Raw genomic sequence first — 23194 nt, forward strand, 5'->3', positions numbered from 1 at the left:
GAGGACATGGGCACAGGGGAATACTTCCTGAACAGAAAACCAATAACTTATGATCTAAGATCAAGAATTGACAAGTGGGACCTCATAAAATTACAAAGATTCTGTAGGGCAAAGGACACCATCAAAAGGACAAATCGGCAACCAACAAATTGGGAAAAGATCTTCACCAACCCTACATCTGACAGAGGCCTACTATCCAATATACACAAAGAACTCAAGAAGTTAGACCCCAGAAAACCAAATAACCTTATTAAAAATGGGGTACAGAGGTACACAAAGAATTTTCACCTGAAGAACTTCAGATGGTTGAGAAACATCTTAAAAAATGCTCAACATCATTAGTCATTAGGGAAATGCAAATCAAAAAAACCCTGAGATTTCGCCTCACAACAGTCAGAATGGCTAAGATCAAAAACTCAGGAGAAAACAGGGCCTGGTGAGGATGTGGAGAAAGAGGAACACACTCCTCCACTGCTGGTGGTGTTGCAAATTGGTCCAACCACTCTGGAAATCAGTCTGGCAGTTTCTCAGAAAACTGGGCACATCACTTCCTGAGGACACTGCTATACCACTCCTGAGTATATACCCAGAGTATTCCCCAGCATGTAATAAGGATACATGCACCACTATGTTCATAGCAGCCCTATTTATAATAGCCTGAAGCTGGAAAGAACCCAGATGACCCTCAACAGAGTAATGTAGTATATATACACAATGGAGTACTATTCAGCCATTAAAACAATGAATGCATGAAATTTTTAGACAAATGGATGGAGCTGGAGAACATCATACTAAGTAAGGTAACCCAGTCTCAAAAGATCAATCATGGTATGCATTCACTAATAAGTGGATATTAACCTAGAAACATTGAATACACAAAACATAATCCACATGTCAAATGATGTCCAAGAAGAAAGGAGGAGTGGCCCCTGGTTCTGGAAAAACTCGGTGCAGCAATATAGGGCAATACCAGAACAGGGAAATGGGAAGGGGTGGATGGGGGAACAGGGGGAGGGAAAAGAGCTTATGTGACTTTCGGGGAGGGGGGAGCCAGGAAAGGGGAAATCATTTGAAATGTAAATAAAACATGTATTGAATAAAAAATAAACACAGGAGATCATAGGTCAACTGGCAGAAGCCCTTAAAGAAGTAAAACAAAAATCCCTTAAAGCATTATAGGAAAAAGCATGGAGATGGTGGCACACGCCTTTAATCCCAGCACTTGGGAGGCAGAGGCAGGTGAATTTCTGAGTTCTAGGCCAGCCTGGTCTACAGAGTAAGTTCCAGGACAGCCAGGGCTACACAAAGAAGCCCTGTCTCTAAAAAAAAGCCAAAAAAGGCAAAAAAAAAAAAAAAAAAAAAAAAAAAGAATTACCTGAAAACATAAACAATCAAGTGAAGGAACTGAACAAAACCATCTAGGATCTAAAAGTAGAAGTAAAAACAATAATGAAATCACAAAGTGAGACTTCTCTGGAGATAGAAAAACTTGGGTAGAATTCAGGAGCCATGGATGCAAGCAAGCATCAACAACAGAATACCAGGGATAGAAGAAAGAACCTCAGGTGCTGATGAAACCATAGAAAACATTGACTCAACAGGCCAAGAAAATGCAAAATGCATAAAGCTGGTAACCCAAAACATCCAGGAACTCCAGGACACAATGAGAAGACCAAACCTAAGGATTATAGGTATAGACAAGAGTGAAGATATCCAACTTAAAAGGCCAGTAAATATCTTCAACAAAGTTATGGAAGAAAACTTCCCTAACCTAGAGAAGAGATGTCCATGAACATACAAGAAGCCTTCAGACTGTTAGTCTATGTCTTTTTATTGGGGAATTGAGTCCATTGATGTTAAGAGATATTAAGGATTAGTGAGTGTTGGTTCTTGCTGTTTTTGATGTAATTTTTATGTTTGCGTGGTTATCTTATTTTGGATTTGGTAAAAGGAGATTACGTTCTTGCATTTTCTTGTGTGTAGTTTCCCTCCCTTTGTTGGTGTTTTCCATTCATTATTCTTTGAAGGGCTGAGTTTGTGGAAAGATACTGTGTATATTTGTTTTTGTCATGAAAAACCTTGCTTTCTCCTTTTATGGCAATTGAGTCTAACTTCTTGAGTTCTTCATATATATTGGATATTAGCCCCCTATCTGATGTAGGATTGGTGAAGATCTTTTCCCAATTTGTTGGTTGCCGATTTGTCCTTTTGATGGTGTCCTTTGCCTTACAGAAACTTTGTAATTTTATGAGGTCCCATTTGTCAATTCTTGATCTTAGAACATATGCTATTGGTGTTCTGTTCAGGAACTTTATCCCTGTAACCGATGTCCTCAAGGGTCTTCCCCAGTTTTTTTTCTATTAGCTTCAGAGTGTCTGGCTTTATGTGGAGGTCCCTGATCCATTTGGAGTTGAGCTTAGTACAAGGAGACAAGGATGGATCAATTCGCATTCTTCTGCATGCTGACCTCCAGTTGAACCAGCACCATTTGTTGAAAAGGCAATCTTTTTTCCATTGGATGTTTTCAGCCCCTCTGTCGAGGATCAAGTGGCCATAGGTGTGTGGGTTCATTTCTGGATCTTCAATCCTGTTCCATTGATCCGCCTGCCTGTCACTGTACCAGTACCATGCAGTTTTTAACACTATTGCTCTGTAGTATTGCTTGAGGTCAAGGATACTGATTCCCCCAGAATTTCTTTTGTTGTTGAGAATAGTTTTAGCTATCCTGGGTTTTTTGTTGTTCCAGATGAATTTGAGAATTGCTCTTTCTAACTCTGTGAAGAATTGAGTTGGGATTTTGATGGGTATTGCATTGAATCTGTATATTGCTTTTGGCAAAATGGTCATTTTAACTATATTGATCCTGCCGATCCATGAGCATGGGAGTTTTTCCCATTTTTTGAGGTCTTCTTCCATTTCCTTCTTCAGAGTCTTGAAGTTCTTGTCATAGAGATCTTTCACATGTTTGGTAAGAGTCACCCCAAGGTACTTTATACTTGTTGGCAGCCGCCTGTACCTCACCCAAAGATGGCACCGGTTTCCTGTGCATGAGTCAGCAGGACATGTCTATTGTCCATCCCAAAGGACACAGTGCGCATGACCCAAGTACGTTACAGCCCACTCTCGGGGCATGTTAATAAGGCATTGAGGCCTGCACCAATCAGGTAGCGACATGAGTCTCCTAGCATATATAAGCTGTGCCTTTTCCTCCCTCGGGGTCCCTGCTCAGAAAAGCTGTACAATAAAAGAGTGTCCACAGAAGAATCCTGTTGCCCTGCGTTATTCTTGCCGGCGAGACAATAGGCACGCGACATGTACTGTTTGTGGCTATTGTGAAGGGGGTCATTTCCATAATTTCTTTCTCAGCCTGCTTATCTTTTGAGTATAGGAAGGCCTCTGATTTGCTGGATATAGCACTTTGGGTTGGCATTTGTGTTCCCTTAGGTTCTGCATGATGTCTGCCCAGGCTCTTCTGGCTTTCGTAGTCTCTGATGAGAAATCTGGTGTAATTCTGATAGGTCTACCTTTATATGTTACTTGAACTTTTTCCTTTTCTGATTTTAATATCGTTTCATTTTTTAGTACATTTGGTGTTTTAATTATTATATGAAGGGATGAATTTCTTTTCTGGTGGAATCTATTTGGAGTTCTGTTGGCTTCCTTTATGTTCATGGGCATCTCTTTCTTTAGGTTAGAGAAGTTTTCTTCTATAATTTTGTTGAAGACATTTACTGGCCCTTTCAGTTGGACATCTTCACTCTTTTCTATGCCGATAATCCTTAGGTTTGGTCTTCACATTGTGTCATGTATTTCCTGGATATTTAGGGTCAGGAGACTTCTGCATTTTCATTTTCTTTGACTATTGTATCAATGCTTTCTATAGTATCTTCTGCATCTGAGATTCTCTCTTCTATCTCTTGTATTCTGTTATTGATGCTTGGATCCATGACTCCTGACTTCTTTTCTAGGTTTTCTATGTCCCAAGTTGTCTCCCTTTGTGATATTGTTATTGTTTCTACCTCCTTCTTTCGATCCGGGATTCCTTAATATCTCTTAACATCAATGGACTCAATTCCCCAATAAAAAGGCATAGACTAACAGACTGGATTCGTAAACAAGACCCAACATTTTGCTGCCTACAGGAAACATATCTCAGTGTCAAAGACAAACACTACCTAAGAGTAAAAGGCTGGAAAACACTTCTCCAAGCAAAAGGTCCCAGGAAACAAGCTGGAGTCGCCATTCTAATATCAGATAAAATAGACTTTCAATCAAAAGTCATCAAAAAAGATACAGAAGGCCACTTTATATTCATCAAAGGAAAAATCTACCAGGAAGAACTCTCAATTTTGAACATCTCCAGTACAAAGGCACCTGCATTTATAATGGAATCCTTACTAAAGCTTAAAGCATACATTGCACTCCACACAATAATTGTGGGGGACTTAAACACCCCACTTTTTCCAATGGACAGATCAGGGAAACTCAAAATAAACAGAGTCACAATGAAATGAACAGAAGTTTTGGACCAAATGGACTTAATAGATATCTATAGAACATTTCATCCTAAATCAAAAGGATACACCTTCTTCTCGGCACCACATGGTACCTGCTCCAAAATTGACCATATAATTGGTCACAAAACAGACCTCAACAGATATAAGAGGATGGAACTAATTCCATATCTCCTATCAGATCACTATGGAATAAGGGTTGTCCTCAATAGCAACAACAACAACAAAAGCCCACACACACATGGGAGCTTCACAATTCTATACTCAATGATACCTTGGTCAAGGTAGAAATAAGGAAAGAAATCAAAGACTTTTTAGAACTTACTGAAAATGAAGGCACAACATACCCAAATTTATGGGACACAATGAAAGCAGTGCTAAGAGGAAAATTCATAGCTCTGAGTGCCTACAAAAAGAAGCTGGAGAGAGCATACACTAGCAGATTCACAGAACACCTGAAAGCTTTAGAACAAAAAGAAGCTAATTCCACGTCTCCTATCAGATCACTATGGAATAAGGGTTGTCTTCAATAGCAACAACAACAACAAAGAACCAAAAAGCCCACATACACATGGAAGCTTAACAATTCTCTACTCAATGATACCTTGGTCAAGGGAGAAATAAGGAAAGAAATCAAAGACTGTGGGAAATCGTCCCGAGCTATTCGGACTTATGGTTCCTGGAAACAAGCTTTAGTAGACATTCTAATTTCAAATAAAATGACTTTCAACCAAAGTCATCAAAAAAGGTAAGAAAGGACAGTTCATATTCATCAAAGGAGAATACCACCAAGAAGAACTTTCAAATCTGAACATCTATGCTCCAAATGCAAGGGCACTCTCATTCCTAAAAGAAACTTTACTAAAGCTCAAAGCAAATATTGCACCTAACACAATAATTGTGGGTGACTTCAACACTGCACTTTCCTCAATGGACCAATCATGAAAACAGAAAGTGAACAGGGACACAGTGAAACTAATTGAAGCTTTGGACCAATTAGATTTAGTAGATATATATATATAGAACATTCTATCCCAAAGGAAAAGAATATACCTTTTTCTCAGCACCTCATGGTACCTTCTCCAAAATCAACCATATAATTGGTCACAAGACAGACCTCGACAAATATAAGAAGATCGAACTAATCCCATGCCTCCTATCAGAACACTATGGAGTAAAAGTGGTCTTCAATAGCAACAAAAACAACAGAAAACACACATACACGTGGAAACGGAACAATATTCTACTCAATGATACCTTGGTCAAGGAAGAAATAAAGAAAGAAATTAAAGACTTTTTAGAACTCAATGAAAATGAAGGCACAACATACCCAAATCTATGGAACACAATGAAAGCAGTGCTAAGAGGAAAACTCATAGCCCTGAGTGCCTCCAAAAAGAAAATGGAGAGAGCATACACTAACAGCTTAATGACACACCTGAAAGCCCTGGAACAAAAAGAAGCTATTTCACCCAGGAGGAGTAGAAGGCAGGAAATCATCAAACTCAGAGCTGAAATCAATCAAGTAGAAACAAAGAGAACCATACAAAGAATCAACAAAACCAGGAGCTGGTTCTTTGAGAAAATCAACAAGATAGATAAACCCTTAGCCAGACTAACCAAAGGGCACAGAGAAAGTATCCAGATTAACAAACTTAGAAATGAAAAGGGAGATATAACAACAGAAACTGAGGAAATTCAAAACATTATAAGATCCTACTACAAAAGCCTATACTCAACACAACTGGAGAATCTGGAGGAAATGGACAGTTTCCTAGACAGATATCCAACACCAAAACTAAATCAGGATCAAATAGATCATCTAAACCATCCCATAACACCTGAAGAAATGAAAAGGATCATAGAAAGTCTCCCAACCAAGAAAAGCACGGGACCAGATGGCTTCAGTGCAGAATTCTATCAGACCTTCATAGAAGACCTAACACCAATATTCTCCAAACTATTCCACAAAATAGAAACAGAAGGAACTCTACACAATTCGTTCTATGAAGCCACAAATACACTGATACCAAAACCACAGAAATGTCTAACAAAGAGAACTTCAGGACAATTTCCCTTATGAATATTGATGTAAAAATACTTAATAAAATTCTTGCTAAGCGAATCCAAGAACACATCCAAACGATCATCTGCCATGATCAAGTAGGTTTCATCCCAGGGATGCAGGGATGGTTCAATATAAGGAAATCCATCAATGCAATCCATTACATAAACAAACTCAAAGAAAAAACCATATGATCAGCTCATTAGATGCAGAAAAAGCATTTGACAAAATTCAGCATCCTTTCATGCTAAAAGTCTTGGAAAGAACAGGAATTCAAGGCCCATACATAAACATCGTTAAAGCAATGTACAGCAAACTGGTAGCCAACATCAAACTAAACAGAGAGAAACTTGAAGCAATCCCACTAAAATCAGGGACTAGACAAGGCTGCCCTCTCTCTCCATATCTTTTCAATATAGTACTTGAAGTTCTAGTTAGAGCAATTAGACAACATAAGGAGGTCAAGGGGATACAAATTGGAAAGGAAGAAGTCAAATTATCACTATTTGCAAATAACATGATAGTCTACTTAAGTGAACCGAAGACCTCCACTAGTGAACACTTACAGCTGATAAACAACTTCAGCAAAGTGGCTGGTTATAAAATCAACTCAAGCAAATCAGTAGCCTTCGTATACTCAAAGGATAAGCAGGCTGAGAAAGAAGTTAGGGAAATGACACCCTTCACAATAGCCACAAACAATATAAAGTATCTTGGTGTGACTCTAACCAAACAAGTGAAAGATCTATACAACAAGAACTTCAGGTCTCTGAAGAAGGAAATCGAAGAAGACTTCAGAAAATAGAAAAATCTTCCATGTTCGTGGATTGGCAGGATTAATAAAGTTAAAATGGCCATCTTGCCAAAAACAATATACAGATTCAATGCAATCCCCATCAAAATCCCAACTCAGTTCTTCATACAGTTAGAAAGAACAATTCTCAAATTCATCTGGAATAGCAAAAAACCCAGGATAGCTAAAACTATTCTCAACAGTAAAAGAACTTCTGGGGGAATCAATATCCCAGACCTCAAGCAATACAACAGAGCAACAGTGACAAAAACTGCATGGTATAGGTACAATGTCAGGCAAGTGGACCAATGTAATAGAACTGAAGACCCTGAAATGCATCCACACACCTATGGCCACTTCATCTTTCACAAAGGAGCTGAAAACATCTAGTGGAAAAAAAAGATAGCCTTTTCAACAAATGGTGCTGGACCAACTGGAGGTCAGCATGCAGAAGAATGTGAATTGATCCATTCTTATCTCCCTGTACTAAGCTCAACTCCAAGTGGATCAAGGACATCCACATCAAACCAGTCACACTGAAACTAATAGAAAAGAAACTGGGGTAAAACCCTTGAGGACATAGGCACACGGGAAAAGTTCCTGAACAGAACACCAATGCTCTAAGATCAATAATTGACAAAAGGGACCTGATAAAATTACAAAGTTTCTGTCAGGCAAAGGACAACAAAAAAAGGGCAAAACATCAACCAACAACTTGGGAAAAGATCTTCACCAAACCTACATCCGATAGAGGGCTAATATCCAATATATACAAAGAACTCAAGCAGATAGACACCAGGGAAACAAGTAAACCTATTAAAAAAATGAGGTACACACCTAAACAAAGAATTTTCACCTGAAGAAATTCAGATGGCCAAGAAGCACCTTAAGAAATGCTCAACATCATTAATCATTAGGGAAATGCAAATCAAAACAACCCTGAGATTTCACCTCACACCAGTCAGAATGGCTAAGGTTAAAAACTCAGGAGACAGCAGTTGTTGGTGAGGATGTGGAGATAGAGGAACACTCCTTCACTGCTGGTGGGATTGTAAGATGGTACAACCACTCTGGATAATCATTCTGGCGGTTCCTCAGAAAACTGGGCATGACACTTCTGGAGGACTGTCGCGTCCACCCTCGCTGGCAAGGAATGACGCAACACAGGAAGATCTTCTTCAAGCAGTTTACTCAGGACCCTTGTACTTCTTCTCCTTCTTCTCCTTCTTCTGACCCCGAGAGAATCAGCCCAGCCCTTAAATACTAATAGCCAGCCAATCAGGCTTAGCCATGTGGGCATTGCTGATAGGTTGTATCCACGTGGAAGGCGCAAGACTCAACAGGCTCCACCCAAATAAGGACTTGTTAACAGTTAACGACAGTTAACGACAGTTAACAGGCAAGCAGCTCCCTACAGTGGACCCTGTTATACCTTTCCTGGTCATATACCCAGAGGATTCCCCAGCATGCAATAAGGTCACATGCTCCACTATGTTCATAGCAGCCTTATTTATAATAGCCAGAGGCTGGAAAGATCCCAGATATCCCTCAGTGGAGGAATGGAATCAGAAACTGTGGTGTATATACACAATGGAGTACTATTCAGCAATTAAAAACATTGAATTCATGAATTTTTTAGGCAAATGGATGGAACTGGAAAATATCATCCTAAGCGAGGTAACACATTCACAAAAGAATAAATACACATGGAATGCATTCATTGATAAGTGGAAATTAATTAGCCCTGAAGCTCTGAATACTGAAGATACAATTAGCATATCAAATGATTCCCATGAAGAAGGAAGAAGAGGGCCCTAATCCTGGAAAGGCTTGATCCAGCATTGTAGGGGAGTACCAGGACAGAGAAAAGGGAGGGGGAAAGATAGGAGAATGGATGGAGAAAAGGGGACTTATGGGACAAATGGGAGGTGGGGGAACTGGGAAAGGGGAAACCTTTTGGATTGTAAACAAAGAATATAGAAAATAAAAATATATAGTAAAAAATAAAAATAAAGAAATGAAAATGTAAATAAAGAATATATCGAATTAAAAAAACAAGCAATATATGTCTATTCAGACATAGTTTAGGCAGATAGATGGTCATCAAACAATTCAGAAATCTGCAGAACATGATATTTAAGATGTTTTAATGACATAAAGCTTTTCATCACAGTGAGACAGAAACATCAGATCCTGGCAGCACCCCCATGCTACTTCAGGCACATGAAGTTAGTTTGTTTGTGGCAAAGTAGCCACTGGGCAAAAAGCTGTCCTGACCTCTACAGCTGACAGCATGCTGTCCAAACTGTGGACATGCAGGACACTGATGAACTTTGCAAAAGCAAGCTAGGTCTGTCCTTCAGTAATTTCTGTTTCACAGACAAGTCTGTCAGATATTCTGGACCCAGATGACTCCACCTTTCTGTCTGCCTGGATGTCCCAATGTTGTAGAGAATTCCTCGGTGCCTGTTTAGGTGTCCAGCAGTCTCTAAAATTTCTATAGTTGTGGAAGCTGCGTGCTCTATACTTTGTGTTTACTCAGGCAGTATTTATCCTTCTCAGGTCTTTTGTGGAGTTGAAGACTACATAATTATAGTCCATTTAGCTTAAGCTGTTTAGTATTTAAGAAATAGTTTTAAGGTCTAAGAATACATTTTTAGGTTGATAAATGCAAATAGAAAGTGATTTAGGTAGAGAACTTTGAACTCCCCAACAGAGGATAGATAATGGAGTACTTTCTCCAAGGTTGCCAAATACATGTGAACGGGGCATTGTGAATACAGTTCTTGCATGATGGTTCTCATAAGTATTCTTAATGTATATAATTTATTGATGATAGAGAAAGTACATTTTATTGGACTAAAAGGGAGAGCTGTCTGGATAACATTTTTGCATACTATGTAAAGGTGTGTCTCTGTCACTCTTCACCTGCCTAAGGCATCCTCTGATTGGCTTTAAGGAAGATATGGTAGCCTATAACTTGGCAGGAGAGGAGAGGCAGGACTTTCTGGCAGAGACAGGAACTGTGGGAGATAGGCACAGGAGGTTCATCAGCCAGACATGGAGGAAGGAACAGATGTCAGGACCGAAGGATAATGGGTCATGTGGGAAAAGTGGATTAGTATAAAATGGGTTATTGAGTTCTACATGCTAGTTGTAAGACTAAGCATTCATAAATAATTATGTGTCTGTGTCCTTGTTGGAAATTGGTGGAGACAGTCCAGAGATACTACCATATTGTGGGAACATTAAGGAAAGAGTTTTTACATATGTAAATGGGAAAATGAGAAAAAGCCCCCAGATAAAAGGTCACAAAATAACAAAGAAAAGGATATTTCTCTTCTGTGTGTGTGCGTGTACGTCTGTGTGTGTGTGTGTGTGTGTGTGTGTGTGTGTGTCTAGACATTGCCGAGTGTTCATTGGACTTAGATGACTCCATCTTTCTGTCTTTGTGGAGGACAATTATAGGAATTGCTTCAACCCTGTAACAATACCCTACAGTTTGTTGGATCCACTGAGGAAAGAAGATTATATGCAATGGGGCATGATGTGAAGAACATACCATATCAAACCTATCTACACCCTATTGGCCTAATAGCTCAGGTGGATAAACTTCTGGTTGCCTTTAAAAGTTCCTTGGTCTACATGCTCAGGGTAATACTTGAGTCCACAAGTGTGGCTGCCCGCAACCACAGGTGAGCTGGAGACCTGGAAGAGAATTCTGGGGATAAATGGGGAGTAAAAGAAACAGAAATGAGTCAGGACTACATTTGCCGATTAAGACCGAACTTTACTATTATTCTAGTCAATATATAGCCTTTAAAGTATAACCCTGCGGCCCCCTCTTCTCAGTTGGGGTTAAAGGACTTCATGTCTCACAAGTCCCAGGATGTTTCCAGGTGAGACTGCCCTGAGGCAGCCTTGATTTCCAGGAGAAAGCAGCTGTATTGTTCTCAGAAGAGCTAAGGCCAGGGATAACACAAGCAGAAGGCTGGGGGTGGTGGCCAGGAATGTAGCAGCTGATGGGATGGGCTGAGAAGTCCAGCTCAGTGCTGTGGGGGAAGGGACACACAAGTCCCTTAGTGTAGTCCTGGCTGTCCAAAATAAAATCTTTCAATTGGCTATAAATTGTTTCTCTTTTTTCCAAGCCTAACTGTACCCAGCTTTAGTAAAGATACTTTTCACAAACAATCATGGGATTTCAGGCAGGACATGGGCAGAAATTAACAATACACAAGAATTTCACATTCCCTTCTTGCATAGACTACCAAAATCAGAAAGCCACTATAAAGCCCAGTGAAGTCTCCATTCAATGTTTTGAAAAGGGGAAAGTAGCTAAGATTGAGAGTTGACATTTCACATTAAGTTTAACAACTTTTCACAAGCTGACCCTGACTTTCAGGAAACAAACATCGCAGAATTATCAATCTGAAGACCCACAATAATTGAATAAAGAAACCAGAGCTCTTTGGGGGATATTTGATGAAGTCACTGCAAAGTTCACATCTCCCAGAAGACTGGAAAACCAATTTTGGGGGCCAGGTTCCACAGGTCTCTGGTTTTAAGTGAATTAATCTTTGTTGATGGTATAGGGGAAGAGGATATAAAAATGTATTTGGAGCTTTCCCACACCACAAGGCATTTTGTGCCTTGGTGGCCACCTGTGACGAGACCAGGAGGTCTCTCCTGGGAGCCAACAGGAGCCTTTCAAAATTATCAGGGAAAGAGGATGTCTGTCCTCAATCCAGCTTGAGAGATATTTTGTTTGTGACACAGGATCCTTCCATCCCAATAATGAAGCGTTCTGTGTGCTAACAATATAGCTTTGCAAAAAAAAGAGGAATAAAAATTCTGCATTTTTATAAAACATGTAAAAATAGTAATTCAAAGGGTACAGTGACCAGAAGGACATAGTTATAAAAAATGCACACATGTCACATGGCATCTCCAGCACCTTAAACTTCCTTCCTGTGTCAGGTCTGTTTTGGAGTCTCCATTTTCTGCAGGATGATGCGCATCCTTACCTGTGTCAGCCTTTCCCTTCTTCCCCTGGGTACCTGCTCTCCCTTCTTCGCAGGGGCCATATTAGGCTTGGGCTCTGGCTTTGGAGGAGCAGGTTTAGCAGACAACCATGCTGATCTTCTCTTTGACTCCTCCTTCACCTTGGCTTTGTATCCTTTAGCGCCCCTTCAGCCTTTCTTCTGGTCATGCAGGCGCCAGTGGATGTCTGAGCTGAACAAGGGTTTACATTCTCTCTTGGGTTTGGTCTGTCTGGGGGTCATCCTCGATGCTTCTTGCTATAAATTGTTTCTAATTTATCATCTTTGGTGGGTTCACTGTAACACTCATAGACAGGCCTGTGCCAGGCAGCAAATTATTGGTCATATGGGCTTTTCCAGCTAAGTAATCCTTTCCCTGCTCGATGATGTCTACTATGAGCCTGAAGAACAACACATTGAAATAAGGCAGGATGCCTTTCCCATGCAAGAGCAGATATTTGGAATTTCCAGGGGTCAAAGTTTTTTGTATCCTGTGCTATACAGAGGAACTTTTTAGGGACTGTTATCAAACTTGGGGGTTACAACCTGAGCTTCAAGTCAGCTACAGCTAATCATCCTCAAATAAACCAATTAAAAGAACCACCCTAAAAGTAGAAAAATGATTTATTTAGTGGAGCCATATGGGGAGTAGGACAAAGATATCCAAAGATATCTCCCAGGTCCATTTTCAGGGCCTGGAAGTGAGATACAAGTTTAGATACAAGTCTCAAGATATGTACATCTAAGCAGTCCCAGTCAAGATTTGGGCCTGCATACTACTGACCCATCACTATCTAGGCTTTAGTATTATTGTCCTGTGAAGTAGGTGGCCAAAATGTTGGAACTGAGAAATCCCTGACTGGGAGATAACATCCCACTCTGGATGGGGCCATTTTCTTCTCTCAGCATGAGATTCCTGGGAAAATTCCCATTTGGGGGGAGTTCATTGTTTCCACTGTCTGATAGTCAGACAAAGAGACACAAGTATCCTGTTAGAATATCTTCACTTCTGCCAGGCCAGTTATAGACTTTATATTTTGGCCTCAGTACAGCTCTGGTGGTCTGGTTCATTCCTCAATCAATAATCTAAGCATGTATCCCAAAAGAATTTTACTTCACCTTGGGAAGATAGCCTAACTTACAATGTTTTACCCTCTGTCTGTGAGTATTGGCATGTGTACCAAAGAACTAGGAAAACAACTCTACTTCAAATTATAAAGTGAATCATATTAAACAATAGGAATGCAATCTCTAAAATGTTTTATTTCTCTCCCCCACCTCTCTGACACACACTATTATTGGAATCTAACAACGGTGGCTAGTGCTTTTAAAAATTATTTTATATGTACACATAAGGTTTTGTTTTTTTGTTGTTGTTTTGCTTTGTCTTGTTTTGTTGTGATAGGGTCTCACTGTGAAGTTTTGTCTGGCTTACAACTTGGTATGTAGACAAGGCAAGCCTCAGACACATAGATACCTCTTGCCCCTGTCTCCAGAGAGCTGCCATTAACAGCACTGATGGCATGAGCCACCATTTTCTGCTTGTATATGTGTGTTTTGCACCACTCGAATTCCTGGTATGGGATAGGCCAGAAGAGGGCGTTGGAACAAATATAACTAGAATTTAGAGAGTTGTGAGCTGCCTTGTGGTTGCTAGGGACTGAACAGGGGCCTTCGCTAAAGGCAAAAAAAGTGCCTTAACTAGCCAGCCTCCTGGCTACTGCTTATATCCACCACCAAGCACTATTTTTAGTGGGCAGAGCAGGGACACCAGTTTCTGCTACACTTCCTAAGACAAATTCCTGACTCTCTCATGAAAATGTAGAAAACAGCCAGCCCCTTAAAACCAAACTGAATACCCAAGGGCACAATTGCAAGTGGCTTTTCCAGAGAACTTCCTGTTGGTGCCCTCATAATGGGTGGGCAGGACTGAGCGCCCTTCCCTGGTGCCTCTCATTGGCTAGAGGCAATGACATAAGCAGTGATGTAAACACACCGTTGTTTCTCATTGGCTGGCCAGTGGAAAGAGGTGGGCTCTCCCTGGAGACGGAGGTTTAAGGGAAGCTGGCAGGGACCAGGGAGGCACACTGTCCCTGGCTTTCCTGAGAGCCTCCCTTTAGCCATATACTTTCATCTCACAGAGGCTAGGGAAGAGGACCATATACCAAGAGTCAGAAAAAGGAAGCCTGCTGAGTCATCTGTAAGCCTTCGGCATTGCCCAAGCTGATGGTGATACCACCATGCTTAAACTTCTACGGTGGGCATCTGCATTCTTTCTAAGGAGGAACATGTCTGAAGAAACATCACAGGAACAGCCTCTAGGTAATCTGGGAACCACCTCCACAATACACCCACTCAAGGAGATTCCTCATAAAGGCTATCCTCCATCTTAAGGTGCAAATAGCCGAGGGGGACCCTGGGTGGCCGTTCATCGTGAGGATGTGCCTGAGTTTCCACATTAGGCCAGCACTTAACTGTGTGCCAAGCTCCTCCCGTATGCCAAAGCCGGAGGGTGTTTGCACACACTCACAGAACAGGTGACACAGGCTTTGTGGGCTGTCCTGTCTCTGCCTTCGCATCTTGTCCTCGAAAGTGCCTCTGTCTATCCCCCAGAGAAGGGGGACCTCTCACTTTGAGAGGGAATTTAGCCTTGTTTTTCAGGCACACAAGTATCTGAAGCAGCCAGGAGGCAGGGTTGTAAGGGGGCCACCATAAAGGACGGTGGCTGGCTGTCCCAGCAGGGTACTGGAGCCACATCCCCAAACATCACTTACCCATTATTCACGTGAAGCACACAAGAAAGTTTTGCCAAGCGTCCTGACATCTGCAGGCGTCTTTTAGTGCTTTGTCAGAGGGAGGTTGGAGGATCTAGAGCTCCGGCTCCACACGTGCTCCTGCTGCCGACTCAGGCGTATGTATACTAGGCATAGTATACCAGTTTAAAGGGGCTTCCTGAGCAGGTGGATGAACACACGTTACAGTCTCACTGGGACAGGTCACCCACAGCAGAAAGAGATGACACGGAGGTGCCATTCAGCAGTCACAACCTTAGGATGCAGGGATGGCTGTTGTCTAGTGGTCAGAGAAGTGATGCTGTGTGCTCATTATCTACAGGGGTGGTGAGAGTAGAACTTGTGTGTAGGGGATGCTTGCATTTGACATGGACCTGTGTGACCTTGTTTTCCTGTGTCGTAGATAACTCCAAGTTTAAGTCCGTTCAGGGTGTTGTAACCTCTCTGTGTATGGACTACGGCTGGATTAATGAAACCATCCTCTTCAATATGGACGTAATCAGTGACAACACACCTCTGCAAATCGGGACAAATGTCCTTGCACTTGTGGGAGAAAACCAAAGAACTCATATCCCGAAAGCAATCAAGGTATGGCTGAGGTTCTGTAGAGGCTCTTACTGTATTGCTTGCTGTTGTGTTGCTGTGATAAAATGCCGTGACCAGAGTAACTTACGGAAGAGTGTTTTACTTGCGCTTATGGTTCTAGAAAAGTAAGAGATCATCATGACCGAGAGGCATAGGGGAAAGCAGCAGGTATGGTGACAGAAACAGGAAGCTGAGTGCTCACCTCTTCAAATACAATTACAAAGCACAGAAGCAGAACTAGAAATGTTGCTAATCTCTAAAATTCTCAATTTTTTTCCAGCAAGCTCACACCTCCTAAACCTCACTTAACAGTGTCTCCAACTGGGGACCAAGGGTTCAAATATCTGAGCTTGTTAGGCAAGTCCTACATTGGGTGAGCATGGTGGTGCATGGCATTAATCCCAGCACTCCAGAGTCAGAAGCAGGTGACTTTCTATGAGTTTGAGCCCAGCCTTGTCTACATAGTTCCATGCCAACCAGAGTTACAAGGGGGAAAACCTAATTTTTTAAAAAAGATTCCAACAATGTTGGTATATGGTCAAAGTTGACAACCCACTTCTCTGAGAGTAATGGATTTAATTTTCTAATATTTAAATGCAGTGATGCTTCTTTGCTTACTAGATATTTTGTCTTCTGTTAACATTTCAACAATATGTAAATGATGATTCTGTATAATCCAGCAACTTCTATCATATAGTGACCAGCTATTTTCTATTCAACGTCCAAACTACCAGAATTAATGTGACAGTATATCTTATACACTTTTCCATGTCAGCTAAAGTGTGCATCATTGATTAATTTTTAGATTTATGTTTATTTATGTGTGTGAGTGTTTGGCCTGCATCTGTCTTCCACATGTGGGCCTCTTGGCAGAAGAGGTAGGAAGCCTCCAAGTAGATGCAGTGTTTTTTACCTGGGTCCCTTGCAACAACACCAAGTGCTCTTCAACACTGAGCTAACTTTCTATCCCTGAAATAAAGTATATTCAACATAAATCAAACTTTTAAATACTACTATAAGTTTTGGAAGGCTAACAATTCTGTATCACTTCAGTTCTGCTATTTATATATTGATGGCTATTGTCAAATTATTTTTAGTTATACTGTCTCAATTGAGAGTCTCAAAGGCAGGCAACAGAAGATCCCTTTGCAAGTATTTTTAAACAGACATTATTATTATTATTATTATTATTATTATTATTATTATTTATGGTAAGATTGAAAACAGAAGCAGAGTCTAATATTATTTTGATTTTTAACATCTAAATGATACAGTTATAATTTTTACATCTTGTTCTTCTTATAAATAGATTCCCGATAGGTCTTTCCATAATCACAAAAATATATTTACTAGGAAATTAGTTATGTGTTCTCTCACAACTTTTTTAATCTAGGTTTTTCTTTTCCAAATATTTTTAAAATATCAATTCTGCCATAAGTGCACTCTGTCAGGAACATAGGAAAACACTCATGCTTACCCACAAAGTCAGAATTTGTCGAATAACAATAGATTGATAAAACAGTGATTTCTATTTTAATGAATACTTTATTCGATATATTTTTTATTACATTTCAAATGATTTCCCCTTTTCTGGCCCCCCCACTCCCCGAAAGTCACATAAGTCCCCTTCCCTCCCCCTGTTGTCCCATATACACCTTCCCACTTCCCTGTTCTGGTTTTGCCTTATACTGTTACACTGAGTCTTTCCAGAACTCCTCCATCATTCTTGTACCTCATTTGATGTGTGGATTAGGTTTTGGGTATTCCAATTTTCTAGGTTAATATCCACTTATTAGTGAGTGCATACCATGATTGAGCTTTGAGACTGGGTTACCTCACTTAAAATCAGTGATTTCAATGGTGGCAGTTTACCAGAAAATCCTGCTTTCTTTGGTAATCTGGACAAGAATATACAGCTTCTTTTATTACAATCTTAATCACTATCCATTTTTTATGATTTATTTATGTATGAGTACACTGTTGCTGTCTTCAGACACACCAGAAGAGGACATCAACCCTAATTACAGATGGTTGTGAGGTACCATGTAGTTGCTGGGATTTGAACTCAGAACCTATGGAAGAAAGAGCAGTCAGTGCTCTTAACTGCTGAGTCATCTCTCCAGCCCCCTTAATCACTATTCCTAAATCTCATCACAATCAATATGTAAAGGAACAAAAACTACAGGTTACATAATGCACACACAGGGTTAAAGAGGCCTCAGGAGATTGTCAGGAACATTCAGAAATAGGATGATAACAATGTAAATAGAGTCTTCATTGATGAGATTAGAAACTGAAACAGACTGTAGTAAAGGAACTGCTTCTGTAGAGTCAGGTGCTGTGGATCATCATCATACAGATCTATGTCCAGATGCAGAGCCAAAGAGCAGGACTTTCTCCATGGTCAGGAACGGGTGGGCTGATTGAATGAGGGCCACAGGGGTAATCTTCAGGACTGGAAAAAGCAGGTAAATAGAACTTATCAGCAACAAGGAATGAGCTCAGGTGAAGAGCCAGGACCATTCTTTGCTTGTCCCTGACAATCTTTAACTAAACCATCATCTGTCAGAAAACAGGTCACTGGGGGCCATTGCCATCAAAGTGATAGTTGTACACCTCTTTATGAGGTTAAAATGAGGGAGTTGCACATCACCTGGGTCTGGTGTGTCTGACAAGGTCGTAGGCCTGGTTTTCCTGTTTACTTAAAAATGTCTTCATAACCTGTAGATTTGATGCACTTCAATACAGATATGATAGCACCCCTTCTATGCCCAGGAGTAGATGCTATTGTTTTGATGGGGAATCCGTGGTAAGGGTGCAATCACCTGTGTGTAATTTTTATTTCACCTGCAGTCATTGTCTTCTCTTATAGGTGAAAGCTATGAATGATCTTCCTGAAGGCAGTGAACCATCAAAACTTGGCAGAAAACTTTGCATTAGCTGTGTCACCTCAGTAACTGAAGAAGATGTGTACATAAGCAAAGAAAAGTGCTTCCCATTGTACATGTTTTCAGGAGGTAGGAGTTATAGCTTTAAAAACAGAGCAAGAAATATAAGTATTGAGCTTGGGTTTTAAGCTGGAAAGAGTGTGGGAGTGTCCTTGAAATTGAAAGTAAGTTACAATACAGGGGAAAATGCCAGCATTTTAAACATTGCCTATAGATCCTGTCCCCTGTGACCACCATCACCACGTGACCTTGTGGTTTTCCTGCCTCAGTCGATTGATGGCTGAGTGATTTTTTAATTTTGGTTTTTCACATACGGTTCCTCAAAACTACTGGAAACTCACATGTAACAGAGCATTGCCCATGAGAGTAGGAAACCCATCCATTGCATTTCTGAATGCAGAGAGTCTAATCTTTGTGTCACTGCCCAAGGATACATTCAAAATCTAATCAATGATGGCACTGCGTAAGTGTAAGTGATGTATCTTGAAAATACTTGCACCACACATGTCTTTCTCACTGCCTGACAAAAGCATCATTGTAAAAGAACCAGTGTTTACAGGGCTTTCTTCTTTTCTTCCTCTAGGAAGAAGTTTAAGTTGATTAAGTATTTGGGAAATTACTTTACACACAGGAAAAGTTACTCAACTTATGGAACTGAGGAATGGCATAGGATATGTGATGTGACCAGACTGTATTAATACTTAATTATTCTCACTTTCTTGGCTGTTTTAGCATTTAAGCCTTTCAAAGGAGACTTACTGCTCGTTGAGTATTCCAACAATCCAGGAACGTCAAAGATCAATATCCACTCTGTGAGCCCCCTAAACACTCAATATATGGAAGAGGTAATTCACCTCCGTGTTGTCCTGTCATGGGTAGGCAGATGCCTCTCCTTCTTTCTTTTCTTGTCCAGGATTTTGTTTAGTATGTTTGGCAGTATGTCCCCTGCCAGAGTGGACACCTGTGTTCACTGACTGAAAAGGAAATAAGCAGAGAACAATGTAGTGTGTGTGTGTGTGTAGGCTGTGCTGCGGACAACAGTTAGAAAATCATCTTGGGTATGAGGAAATTGTGGGGAAACATTCAGTGCTTTGGGTTTGTTCAGCCTACTGATTAAGGCAGGTCAGACCTTGGTTAGGACAGCCTGAGACTGAGTTGTAAAGTCAGGGAGGTAGATTATGAGGTCATGATGTGGTGAGAGACCTGCTGATTGGAGCTGGGAGTCTGGGGGTGTGGAGGGCCGTCTGTGGTGGGTTACATTGCTTTCCCAGACTCACTACCATTGTTTCTCATCATAGGTTTATGTTACTAGCATTGATGGAAGAAATGGCATGGTGGAATCCAGCATATTTTTTACCCTTGATTCTCTCGATATGCCTTCCGGGTATACACCTAAATTAAACAACATAGTGGATGTGGTCGCTGTGGACAGTATACAACCACAATGTTCATGGAGAGCTGTGTCAATGACCCCGGTGGAAACTGAGAATTAAGGAGACCTTGTAATTCATTTCGACCTTATGTCTAAGGTTCTGGTGTATTAAAATAATATTGACAGGTAATCCATAGTTCTGTGTGCTATGACTCTTTTTTTTTGTTTGTTTGAACACCCTGGTAATTTCATTGACAACCTGACTCACTTTAGGCAGGTAGCTTGTCAGTTCAAAAACATGTGCTATTGGATAGTGATTTAACAAGCAAACACCCCCAATGTCAGGTAAATGCATTATTCTCATAAACCGGAGCAGATTCTCTACTGCCAATGGCCTTTGGGCATCCAAGCACCACGTGGGAGAAATGTATTTAGCTCAATATCCCAGGAGTGAGCAGGCAAATGTAACCAGGTATGATTTCACCTTTCAGCTTGCCTTCCAATTTGTGTGTCTTTGAGCCTTTCCAAAGTTTATTTCTCAATGAAAATTTTCATTCACTACCAGCACTTCATTTGGTAAATATTGTGCTTATCTATAGATCCCCTTCCTATGGTAGTGTACAAAATAGTCAATTCAGAGGAATGAAAGATCAAACTCAGCTTTACTGTAAACAGAAAGATGGAACAAACTTTTATTAGGCTCAGAGGTGGTGCCACAAGTATTTATTTCATGTTGTTGTTCTTGTGTGAAGTTGGCTTTCTTTCCTTCATCATTTTCTGGCCTTCAGAAAGAATTCTGGACCTGGCCACCAGAGGAAGATTTAGGGTTGCCTGCACTGAAGACCAAGGCCACCTGAAAAGTTGCTTTATGTCAGTACTGGGTATGGCCCTTCACCCCCATGACAGGGTTCAATTCCATGCCCTTTAGGAATCCACTTTTATACTACCCTTTCATAGTTTCAACCATGCCAAAGCCAGGTAGATGATCAAGATACAGAACATCCACTGTATACCCTTTCTTCTGGGTGTGATCATCCCCACCCTCAGAATCCAGAAACCCAAGCTCCAATGTTTGTTTGATATTCTTCTGGCCACCCAAAGAAAGCTCATACCAAAGCTGCTATTGGATCCATTGACCACAGACCACTAGAGGAGATCTCTCACCTCAGATGGCTTAAGGTCCAGATGCCTTGAAGACTTCTGTTGCTCTTATTCCTGTTGTATCAATCTCCAAGGTCAGCCAGTCTCCAGAAAGATGGGATTCGCAGACTAATCCCAGTCCCATAAGTTTATCAGCCATTCACCACTGTTGATATCCCTAACTATTGACATCATACCGTACCATACGCAGAGCAGCCATAAGTTGTGATCAACTTTCTGGCCACCATTATGCTTAGCCACCACCCTACTTGAGACAACTGTCAACAACTCCTGACTGCCCCCCTTTTTATTACTGCAGATGAAGTATATATGATCTTACGGGCAGCAACTGCTTGCTTGGTCATTAAAGCACCACACACACACACAGACACACACACACACACACACACACTACTAATGTAGAGTGATTTACTGATATCTTCAGTACTGAATGTCCCGAATGTAACCCCAACACACCAAAAGGTCTCCAGGCCTTTCTCAGAATGAGAAAAGTCATCCCGGAGGAGTTCAGGATGGAGATTTTGCAAGTCACAAATCTTGTCATAATTTCAGAAGTCACTCAGGAGTCCCCAAACAATTCCAGGATCCGCGTGGTGACACTTAAAGATAGGATACGCATTTTGACCCAGAAGCCCATGTGCATTGGTCAATAGTCAACACAGCTTTGCCCAACAGTTGGCACTTGATGTTATCTGAAAGCTCTAAAAGCAAAAGTGATTCACACTAATGAATACTGAACAGGGCATCAACATCACCATCAAAGTGGTTGCTAACATGGAAGAGGCTGAAAATAAACAGAAAAGTAATTAGAGAAAAAAGCTAAAAAGGATGGTGTTCACATTGGCTATTGGAGAAAATTTAGACACTCAGCAACCTAAAAGATAAGGAGATCACCAGATGCTATTACAGGGGGACAAATGTTCTTACTGCAAGGAAGAAGGACACTAGAACAATGACTATCACAGAAAGAGAGAACCAGGAGCCAAAGATAAAACCCCGCAAGGAAAAAAAGGCCCCTGCACCAGCCACATAGAAACAAAAGGCCCCACAGTGGGCTGAAGCTGCCACTTGGGATATAGACTCAGATTGAAAGTTAAGAGACTCCATTGAGATCAACCCTCAGGAGCCTGTGGTCAAAATAGATGTTGAGGGCTAAACAGTGTACTTTATCTCAGATGGAGAAGCAGTCATGTCCATGGTAACTTCTCCCACAGGGAAACTCATTAAAGAATCTCTGAACAAAGTTGGAGCCATAGGTAGCATTAAGAAATATTGATTCTTCAAGCCCTTTGGCTGCTCTGCGGGAGGGCACAGTGGTAAGCACCAATCTTTATATGTGCCAGTATTCCCAGGCCCCCTCCTTAGAAGACACTTATCAAAACCTGAAAACAGTGTGATGATCATCTTTAATCCCAAGGGCGTCTGCTGATGTGTCTGGAGGAGGGATGGTGGCCTCACTTTGAATCCATGGATTGAAGTACCAATAGAGCAGCTCCCCTTAAATAGTTCATAGAGTGGTTTCCTCATGGTTGGACACTTGAGGAGAAACCAGAATACCATAAGGAATGACACCCCCTAAGACTGCACCATACTGCAGTAGAAGGATGATCTTTACTGGCTGCCCCATCATAGAGAAATAGAGAAAACTGCAGGTTTAAAAGGCTAGCATGTGTCTATTTGGGAGAAGAATATAGATTCTAGACAAATCAACTAGAGATTGCAAGAAAATTATTAGATGGCTGTTAGACAATGTAGATTGCTAGCTAATTGTCAAAATAAATCAGGTCCAAAGTCAAAACCAAAAGACCTTAGTGGGTTAGTCCTGAGCCTCCTGAAGGCCTTGGCTGCCCTTCCTGGGCTGACCATTGACTCTTTTTCTCCTGATCTTATTGTTTGGTCCATGCCGTTTAAATCTTGCACCACCA

General features: G+C 41.0%; 1 protein-coding gene across 1 annotated transcript; it reads left to right on the top strand.

Annotated features, from left to right (window-relative positions):
* Positions 1-14514: 14514 nt before the first annotated feature.
* On the top strand, positions 14515-20229 carry LOC127674694 (cancer/testis antigen 55-like). Its single transcript, XM_052170344.1, has 5 exons — positions 14515-14733; positions 15607-15791; positions 18661-18805; positions 19469-19581; positions 20035-20229. The coding sequence occupies exons 1-5, from the start codon at positions 14652-14654 to the stop codon at positions 20227-20229; spliced, it is 720 nt and encodes a 239-aa protein (XP_052026304.1). The 5' UTR covers positions 14515-14651.
* Positions 20230-23194: the final 2965 nt, after the last annotated feature.

This window comes from Apodemus sylvaticus, chromosome X (assembly GCF_947179515.1).
Source record: "Apodemus sylvaticus chromosome X, mApoSyl1.1, whole genome shotgun sequence".
Taxonomy (NCBI): Eukaryota; Metazoa; Chordata; class Mammalia; order Rodentia; family Muridae; genus Apodemus; species Apodemus sylvaticus.